Below are 11160 nucleotides of genomic sequence, written 5' to 3' on the forward strand. Positions count from 1 at the left end.
GACATTTTTAAGATCAGATTAAAAAATAGGCTGAAAAACAATAAAAAAAAAAAAAACACTTGCACCTAAAGCTTAGAATTGTAGTAATGCTGCACTTTTATAGTTACCATATAGTGATGTAGTCTCACTTTAATGCATACATATTTTTCATAAAAGATCCTCAGTTTGACCTCTAGAGTCAGACTGAGCTTCAGGAAAGTTCTAGGATATTCTGCAGACAAAAATATGTCCCCTGAGCACCTTAAAAAACTCACTGTACACATCATTTAATGTAGAAGAGGTTTTCCTGCCAAACAAGGTACAACGGCGGAAAAGGCCTCGAGCGATTATGCGTGCCTTTCGTATAGCTCAGAAATACCCAACACATCTGTCTGCAGTGATGCAGCGTTCATCTACATGGAGAGATACTTGGCATCCGCACGTGTGCAGATGTGACTCGTCTTTCCAACTCTGCATTTCAACATCTGCCTCTCATTTACACCCTGCTTTATAGCCCTAAAACATATTTATTACAGGACCGTTTCATGAACAATACAATAATTCAGTTATCCAAGGTCTGAATCAATGAGCACTTATATAATTTCACCACATAGTTCAAGGTATTAGTGATTCTAAACGGATGGAACAGGCCAAAAAGGTGCAGCCCTGCTAAATCAAACAGACGTCACCATATTTTAACAGCTTTGCCCCATTACTACTACACCTGGACCACCTCAAAATCTCAAACTGCCCTTTATACTTCCTAAAATGACATATAATTACTGGCTGGAGGTACTTCCTGAACTCTACAGACGAGTCTCAGCTTCAGACGCTTTAAATATAAAGTGGCATGCCTGGACGGTCGGGTTATTGTTACCTAAAGTCACCTGCTACTTGAGAGCATCACTAACTATCAATGAAGTGTATTGTAGGGGGGTGGAGTCTGAGGCAGGAGGCGTGGTGTAACTTTAAGATGATTTTGGCTTCTTTATGGTGTATGACCCATGCAGGCAGCCTTCTCTGGGGGGAAGCCTTGTCCAGTGCTGAGAAACAAACGCATTGTACCTCATTTATAAAACATAAGCCTGCAACTGAGCTTTGGACTACACCTACCAACTCTGCAGTGGATTTGAGATCTCTTTAGCTTTGATATAATGTCAGCATCATAATGTAATGTCGGCTAAATTAACTCTTGAAAAACAAATCCGTCAAACTGTCCTCAATTGTGCAGTACTTACAGAATTTGTTTAAATTATGGCAAAATATATACATTAAATCATGATCCATAAAATGCATGATACTAACAACAGAATATAAATATGCATTTATAAAAACTGCACATTTTTCAACTTGTGACGTTTATATTTATGTGAAGATTATATATTAAGTGTTTCCCCACCCCCCAGAGAAATCAAACAAAATTAAGTGAGGTTACATTTCAAGCTTATTTAGAAAGGGGGGAAAAAGGAAAGAAAAAAAAATACTTTAATGAATAAGCTTGCTCTCTATTGAAAATGTTTCGAAACCCAATTAAATTTTTTCCCCTTGTTTTGTGCATAAACCTCACTAAATTTAGTTCACTGGCATTGAAGATTTCATATCTTATGTCATTTTGCTTTATTAGGTAATTTTATCTTCTTTTAAGGATACTGAAAATCAAGCCAAAAAATACTGAGTAAGAAAATGATTTCTGCAACGCAGCCCATAAGGCTTTTGTATATTTTTGATTATTCTAGAGTAGTATATTAATTGTCTGATAGATAGATTGTTTAATTTAATGCCATGTCAGCATCTAACGCTATTTTCATTGCAAAAATTAAATTACAAAAATACAAATATCATAAAAATACAATAAAACCAAGCAAACAAACACAAGTCATATTACACAATTTAGTAATAAATTGTCCTTAAGTAAGTCACTAAATAAGTCTTTAAGTGAAATAACTTCATAAAAGAGCATTCTAATTAAACCCAGGACAGTCCAATAAACAACAGAGAGGGGAATCTTACAAAACATGCATAGAGTTGGGTCTTCACCTTTAAGCAAAAAGGCACAAGTCAAACTTGTATGACCTATATGACATCTGGTGAATACCACTTGATCATATCTAGTTTTAAGAGTGATTAAAAGTCTGTTTGAATTCCCGGATGATTTTCATATAGCTTATTATTCTTACATGTGTTCCACTCCTCTTGCCACTTATTCAATATACGATTAATAATAGGTCTGACATGTGAGGGAGGAATTTGACATTCTTCATTGTCTGAAAAGAACTCAAACTAAAAATTAATATATAGTAGACCTAAAAGCCTGTCGGAAACAAAAACGTTTGGACAATCACATCAGGCAACAATTTTACTGTAATTATACACTACCCTTTGAATCAGGACAATTTTGGAGAAGCATTTTAGAACTGACACCGTTCCACAGTGGAACCAACTGAGGCTAATCTTCCTCAATTTTAGTGATTGATTAACAACCAAAATGAAACCTGGAAGAGAATGACCTTATTCCCAGCATAGACTTGATTTAATGTCAACAAATGAGCATTTACACGATTACTAAGCAACCCTTTAAACAGCAGCACACACACTTTTGAAGACATTAGCATTAACCAATAGCCTTCATGGCCTAGGTGATATCAGTTGAAAAAAATAATTTCAGAAGAATTGTGCACAAGAACAGTATTGCTCAACAAGCAAGATCACCAAAGGAAAACTAAGCAATAAAACGGTGCAATGGTTACACACTCATTAGCTTTGAATAGCAATGCTTATCAAAGGTTTGGCTGTTGATAAGCAAAGATCAGATATGGCTTGTTGTAAAACACAATGTGTCAGGCACTTTGTGAGTGAGCAGTTCATTTCAGAGTCTATTCATAAATAAAATAAAAAACACAAAACTGCAGGTTAACATGAAACAAACAAAAGGAACCATTAGATTAAAGAGTTTAAAGAAAAGTATATTGACAACATACTAAATATGTTGGGGAAACCAAATGGCATTCAACATTAGACTGGCACTGATATTTAACTCCTACAACTAAGAGCATGTCTAACACAGGGTTCAGACTACACAATATCAGCCCAATCCATTAGACGTAGGGTGTCGTGCTGATTTATAAATGACAATGGGCATCAGAACGCAAGAATTCATCGTTTTATCTCGTATAGTGTCAGCGTGTCAGTGGACGACAACCGTCGCCACATCTGCAACGCTTCGACGTCCCAACAGAACTAGCATGTTTAATATTTTACGGTGCTCCACAACGGGTTACGTCACATCTGTGACACTGACCAATAGGAGCACAGAAGCTCTTCCATACACAGCTTTCAATCATGGCGAAACAAAAGAGAGACAATGTCATTGGTGCTGCTAGGTGGAATTATGCAATGGAGAGAAGGTTCGTGGAGCTATGGTAACAATACTCCTGCCTGATGTTTCGACGAAGGACTACCACGACGATACGATAAATGTTGGCGAATGATAGTGGAGGCACTTCAGCAACCCGGTGAACTGGAATTAGCATTAAGGCTTAAAGGTGGTATCAGCGATTTCAGGTCCAAACATAAATGATCACATTCATCTAATATTTCGCTAGCTGCACGCCCCATAAGCATGCTGACAAAAAACCGCGTCTCTGGTATCAACATCACTCAAAACCAAAATAAATAGTGTTCCAACCAATCATCGACAGGGGCGGGTGTTGTGAGGTTTTGCGCTCGTGCACGGCTGCCTATGACGGCTGCACGCGAAAACCTCACAACACCCGCCCCTGTCGATGATTGGTTGGAACACTAGAGAGACGCTACCTAGAGAGACGCATTTTTTGACAGCATGCTTATGGGGCGTGCAGCTAGCGAAATATTAGATGAATGTGATCATTTATGTTTGGGCCTGAAATCGCTGATACCACCTTTAAGTGCACGTGGCAAAAATGACGTCATTGTGCCGTTGACGGAAGTGCGTGTGACCCCATTTTGTGTGGCGGTGTGCACGCCATTTTTTTGTGACTTTCAGCGCGGCTTTACTTCTGAAGATGCACGATTTGGAGGCGAATCTGGCCGAGCAGGTACGTCCCAGTTTGCGTGTGTCTAGGTTAATTGCTTACATTTACAAAATGAGCCTACTATAGCAGAAATAAGCTCTTTTAATGAAAATAAAGGTCCATGTTTAATCAATTTTTCTTTGAAAATGTTTAGTAAAATTTCAACATATTTAAGAGATCATTGTTTAATTTAGTTTTAGACATGTTCTCATATCCATATATTTTGTTCTAATGTCACAAGCAATAATCTCAAGGTTAACTGGATTTTACATGATTCATTTGTAGTGTGGTTTTGGTGAAGTGTACTAAAACAAACTGGTCACATGTGTACCTTACTTCTCACTACTGATTCCTGACTCCGAGTTGCCCCGTCGTTTCAAAGAATAGTACAACGGCGAGCGCATTAAGTATGAACGGCTTGTCCGTTTGAAGAAGTGTGCATGCAGTCAGCGGAGCCAGGCGAAAGTATAAATCAGGCTTAAAGCTAACATGGCGCTTCACGTTGTTTGTTTACGCTGTAGGATTACAAATTTAAGAATATGTTTAAGATCTGCTGATCCCTACATCCTTACATAACATCATAGGGGTGTAACGGTACGTGTATTCGTACCGGACCGTTTCAGTACAGGGCTTTCGGTACGGTGCACGTGTGCACCGAATGACCGAATGCAATACTTTGTGTGCGGAACATAGGTACATTTTCGTGTTTCCACACGAACACATTAAGTGTTCAGCGCAAATCCCGCCCTGCAGCTAATTCTAAAGTTTTCATTGGTCATGTCAATATGTCAATCACTGTACAGATTGCCCTACACCAACACTGATCTCTAAACCTACCCGTCGTCACTGTAACCTAAACCAATGAAATCGACAGCAGGGCGAAAAAAATTAATTAAATAAATAAATAAATAAATCACACACCGCACGCTGTACAACAACATACACGGCACGCTTTAGCCCAGCCTCTCGCTAGCTAGCGTCATCACCAATGCAGACAAGCCCATAGACAGTATGGACAAGCCGGAGCTTGAAGAGCCACCTTTTACACTTTGGAAAAGTTATATATATATTTTTAAATATGAGCAGGCCTACAAGCTGGGACTGGTAAAGCTGCACTGTAATCATAGTTAGTTTTCATTATATTTTATTATGTGATATTGGTTTGAGACTGAGAGTATTTTATTTAGTGAAGAACTTTGCTGCAGTGTTTTATTTCTTATTCTTTTTTTATTTTATATATATTTTATTAAAAAGTGTTTAAAAAAGTGTAAACAAATAGTTAAAAAAAAGTTTATAGTAATAAACAACCTGCAGTTTAATGTTTGCATTTCTTTCCCTTACTGTACCGAAAATGAACCGAACCGTGACTTTAAAACCGAGGTACGTACCGAACCGTGATTTTTGCGTACCGTTACACCCCTATAACATCACATGAAAAACTAAGGTGAACTACACTGTATTGGGCATTCAAGGTGAACATGATGGCATCAATTTACATATTAGATTCAATATAGTTTCCATTGAAGGGGTTTTGTCAGTCAAACTATGTGTGAATGATTACATAGTCTTAGTTCTTGTGTGACCATGTGATGTTTATACAATTTGGGGGGGTACCATTATCTTCAGTAGGGGGTAATTGCCTCTATTGTCTTTAGATGATTCGATTTAGTGGTAATCTCTAAGGCTGTGTGTAAGGTCAACACTTTTAAGGACTGTCAGCACCTTTAAGGACTGCCCACTGAATGCCTATAAGATACCATGTAAAGTTCCCTTAGTCAGACTTGATGACTGCAGCAACCGACAGCTCGTGTTCTCCATAAAGAATCCAGCTGAAGATACAACCAAGTCTCCTGGTCTTCGCTTCTGAGTTTCCTACAACGCTCTTATTTCCAGTTGCTAGTTCAGCCTTTTTGACGACATTACGCACATCACTGAAGACAGCAAGCAACGTGTAGTCCAGTGTTTCCGCTACATTCATTCTGCCACACCAAAAATCATCCCGCCATGCCTACAGCTTCTCAGTGAGGTCCGATATTGTGCATACTATTGTGTTATTGTTAAGCCCCATTAAAGGCATTAAAGCCCCACTGTAAAGCACCATAAAGTTTTCATGCACTATATTCCAAGACTTCTAAAGTCATTCGATAGCATAATATGAGGTAAAAATATATATTATAGTCGTTAAGTTAAAGTTAACGGAAACTCATCTCTCCTCAGTCATTCTCCATTCAGCATTCAAACAGTGCGTCGCGTTCGGTTACGACAGTAACACGATGATACTCTCTCCAAGATCAATGTTCCCATTATTATTCTTTATTTGTAGATAAAGGTCTATGGTTTACATAAAATGACTTTATCTCGCTGGAATTTATTGCGCTCTCTAAATCATATTCCTTTCTCCCGGGTGTCTGTTAGATTACAGCACTGGAGTAGAGAGTTCTTCATGTGCACTGTAACTGTAATTTAAAACTATTAAAGGGGTCATATAATGGTACATGCACTTTTACAAGTTGATTGTACTGAAATGTGTGTTGGCAGTGCCTATGAGCAGAATGGCATCTAAGCGATTGTGGTGTTCTGTTCTTGGGTGTAATAACGAACACAGCAGTCATTTGGATGTTCCTAAATCCGTACAGCTGAAGACGCAGTGGCTAAGTTTGTTTTGAAGGGAATATTCCCCACGATCAACGTCAATGCTTTCATGTTTGCGCAAATCATTTCACCAGACTGCTTTACAAACGAGGGTCAGTAAAAAGCTGGTTATTTGCTAAGAAGCTGCTCCTGAAAAAAGGATCAGTACCAACTATTCGTGTTCCTGCTGCACCTCCAGAAGAACTGAAGTGAGTGTAACGTTTTATTGACCTTTATATTAATCTTTGCAAAACGCTTGCACGCTTCACGATGAATGCGGCTGTTTACACTCAGGGTGCATTACGGCATGTTTTCTATGTATAACATTCTCAATATAATTCATAATCCCACGTTTATAATGAACAACGCGTTATGGTTATTGTGTTAGTGTGTTACAAACGGTGTACGCACAGAACAGAGGGGCGGGGTGAGCAAAGCTCATTATCATTTAAAGACACATGCACTTAAACGGCGTGCTGAAAACAGAGCTGTTTTTGACCAGGTAAAATTAGTGTTTTCTTACAATACTAAAGAGAATTTTTAATTAAAGTATATTACAAACTTTTAATTTAGACCCTAAAGAATCATATTAGCTTGTACAAAAATAACATTATATGACCCCTTTAAAAGAAAAGGCTCAATAAATTGTTGCATAGATATATTACACAAAACTTTTCAATGCGAAGCGCTGCACGCTGTGACTTCGCGATGCTTCAAGTGCATCGTTCTGCGCACGGGATGCGATTGCACATGCTCGCTTTGCCGCTCTAAATTGGAGCCTTTCATATTATAATACTTAGGGGAGGTTTAAACACCTGGGGCAAGGGGGCGTGGCCCGTGGGAATATTACTCATTGGCGACGCCCCCTCCCCCTGGGGATATGGGCCTGCCACCACAGCTGGAAAAAAATCCTAGAGGAAACACTGTAGTCTGATGTGTTTATGGTCTATGACGCAAAGAGTCAAAATCTTATACTCTGACACAGAGACTATCATAACAGACAAAAATATTGTGTTGTCTGAACCTGGCATAACATCACCTCACAGGCTCCTGGTGTGAACAAGCAGTAGGAGAACCACCCTCATTTTTAAAGGGGACAAATTTTCCGTGTTTAAGTGCTATAATAGGGTCTCCTGTGCATCTACCAACCCTGAAAACGTGAAAAGTGACAACCCAGTAACTTTGTTTCGGTAAGCCTTTCTCTGCAAGCATGTCTAAAATTAAGCCGATCAGATTTCGCTCCCCTTCTGAAGTAGGAAGGGGATATTATTATAATATTTCCACCCCTTAATCTGCACGTTTCCACCCACGGTGCCACCGTTTGGTTTTCTCAAGCGACAACAGTGTAACCAGTTCTAACGCAATGGCAAACGTTCGAGCAAAGCATGCAAACTGTTCAGTCGGTGCTGGACAGACGAGCACTGAACACTATTGGACCAAAAGATGTCACAGCTGTCTTATAAAGACCTCAAGGAACTGTCAACTTGTGTAAAAGTTAAACATGACAGTACATGCAAGTTGATGAGATTGATCAATGTAACTCCACAACAACTACATACATGTATCCACTAAAAGTTACAATCTCTTCCTGAGTCTCTCTGTAAGGCTGCACTCCGCTACGGGTTATTTCTGAGATTTGACTGAAATTCTTTGAGTATCTGAAGCTTGTGTAAAGGATCGGCCCTCTTCTGAACAGATCATTTGCATTTAAAGGGACATACACAAAAACAGTGTGATTTTGGTCACACCCAAAAAGGGGCAACTTTGAAGCTACAATAAATTATCTAGGGTTTTTTTTTAGCTGACATTTCACAGACACATTCTGGGGACACCAGACTTATAATACCTCTTGTGAAAAGGGGCATAACATGTCACCTTTAAAGCACTTACTAAACAATGAACTAAAGACATGACATCACAAGCAAAAACAACATTAAATAGGTTTACAAAATGTCCCTGGGTAACTTCAGACAATTCACAAGGTGTGTCCTGACAGTTTACAAAAAATGTAAATATGCCCAAGGTAGGGTGACTAAAGAAGGAATGCTGTTTCACTGATATTGCAAGTTGATTTGCCAAAACTTTAACATTAGAGAATCTTTTAGGAAATCAGTCGGTGTGATATTATTTTGAAATATTCAGAGGGAGGCAAACGCTCTTTTGCCCATTCCCAGCAAATGCATGAACTAATATGTATAACTTGATTCAAATACCAGCTGCTTTGGATTAAAGTGTCAGCCAAATGCATAAATGTAAATGTTAAAGTTGAGCTCAATGCACTTTCACTGAGCTCCTTAAAGGGGTAGTAGTCCACCAGTGATAATCCTGTCATCATTCACTCACCCTTACACCATTCCAATCCAAACCTGTATGACTTGTACTCTTGTATGGAACACAAAAGAAGATTTTAGGAACAAAACAAGATTGGGGGCCTGTTGACTAAGGATGGTCACATGGGAGGTGTCAGTGCCTCCACAGCATTCTTATTGGCTGATTTCTTGCGAACTTTAATAAATAATATGCTTATGTAAACATACAACAATATAGCATTGGTCTCCTGTCCACATTAATTAGTGTTCCCAGTCCATGAGATGAACCCTGAAATTCTGTAAACATCAAATTTATGAACTTACATTAGACTAAAAGCCCCAAACCTTAAAAGTCTACAACATGGCAACTTGTTAACACAAAAATACCTAAATAAGTTTGTGTACGACATAATTATTATCCACAATATATCCATGTCAGGTGGAGTAATAGTACAGGTGTCTTTTCAATGGTGCCATTGACTTCCTGACTGGAAGCAGCATCAAGGTAGGTTGTTGTCAGTGTTGCCAGATTTCGCTGGAAAATTTGCGACTTCTCTGAAAAAATAAGCCAAAAATAATCGACTTGCCATATCGAAAAAAGTCTAAATAAGCGGCCCAGTTCTTCATGCTAACGAAAGGCACCATTTCTCCTTCAGATCATCTGAACACGAGGAGAAATGAGCGCTCGCCTTGACAGCTCACTCACAGCGGTCATTCAATCAGAGAAATATAACGACATACACACTTTGTATGCAAGTAGGCGAAACATTAACAAGCAAATATACGCTGCTGTAAATAAGACTATAATAAAATCAACAGCCCATTTTTTGAAGCAAAGAAAAAACGCAACGTCGCTAATAATAAGCGAACATGGCAACACTGAACTGCTTCATACTAACCGAATTAACCAGCCCACCAGTAGAGCCTGTATTTTAAGGCCTAAACAGGCTAGCTCGAGCTAACGTGCTAGTCAGTCTTCTGGCAAACCTAGTCAGCACTTAATCTACTCCTTGTGAAAGGCGTTTGATGTCATTCTAATTAGTTTGGAGCGATTTATCATCAAGGCGCTGCGCCATATTATCATTATTACTACTAGGATTGAGGCCTGTCAGAAACGCCATCTCACCGCCTCTTTCAGCCCTTAACCCCCTAAAAAATGACCCTCCCTCTTCGTGTTGGGCGTTATAGGCGCTCGTCCACGGCTGTGTCAGTCTCTCACTCACCTCGGAACCTCAGTTCGTGCTGCGGTTCTAGAAGCAGGACCTGCTCTGGCCTGGCCATCTCCCACTGCGCTTGAAACGCGTTCAGACTGGCTGCGCTGACGTCCGCTCGGACTGACGGTGACGGGCTTGACGGTTGAGGCTGTTAGTCGATGAGGACTTCTGTTACATTTATTTGAAATAAAAACTCCACAAGGCAGTGGAAATAGCTCAGTTACCCGATCCACTAGCGACTGTTGTGATGCAGCAGGAAGGGACTGTGTGTGGGTGAGAGAGAGAGAGAGAGAGAGAGGCTGGCCGTGACGTCACTGCCCCTGCAGTACTCAGTAGTGGCGACTGATGTGATTGTGTGAGGAGAAGGGTGTAGTAGAATGAGGGAGGGGGTGGGCTGTCTTTATGGGTCATCTATCATGAACCATCTTATGAAAATGTTACGGTAACTTTTGCAGTGTTATATGAACAGTATGTGCATTTGTTATATTAACATGCAATGACCACTGAAGAAAATGCTAGCATTTTTATAATTAAAAAAGTTTTTTATTGTTATAATATATTAGGCCTATATATATATATATATAATTAAAAACTGTTTTTAATATCTATCTATCTATGAAGAGTTCAGATGCAAAAACCTCTAAGTGCCATCTGCATTTTTCTTCTAGAATGATTATTTTTATCAAGCTCGTGTATTTAATTTCAGTAATTTCACTTAAATTGCAATACAAATTACCTATTAATTGTCATTTAAATGAAATTACTTAACTTAAATATACAAGCTTTATAAAAATGATCATTCTAGAAGAAAATTTCAGATGGCACTTAGAGGCTTTTGCATCTGAACTCTTCATATATATATATATTAGAATTTCATACATTTTTGTATAATTATTTTATATTCAATGAGCCTTATGTTTAAGAGACATGGAATGTTTGTAGGCTACCTAAAAAATGGCACTGCAAGAATATAAATAC

The 11160-nt window shown here is 38.9% G+C and overlaps 1 protein-coding gene across 2 annotated transcripts in view; it reads right to left on the bottom strand.

Annotated features, from left to right (window-relative positions):
• vapb (VAMP (vesicle-associated membrane protein)-associated protein B and C) overlaps positions 1–10670 on the bottom strand; it is a 33256-nt gene extending 22586 nt beyond the window's left edge. Inside the window, exon 1 of one of the 2 annotated variants that reach the window (XM_081379817.1) lies at positions 10192–10670. In XM_081379817.1, coding sequence (XP_081235943.1) covers positions 10192–10249 — 58 coding nt within the window. In that variant the 5' untranslated portion in view covers positions 10250–10670. The remainder of the gene's footprint in view (positions 1–10191) is intronic. The other variant, XM_081379818.1, reaches the window with a different exon arrangement.
• Positions 10671–11160: the final 490 nt, after the last annotated feature.

This window comes from Scardinius erythrophthalmus, assembly GCF_964197995.2.
Source record: "Scardinius erythrophthalmus genome assembly, chromosome: 12".
Classification (NCBI taxonomy): Eukaryota; Metazoa; Chordata; class Actinopteri; order Cypriniformes; family Leuciscidae; genus Scardinius; species Scardinius erythrophthalmus.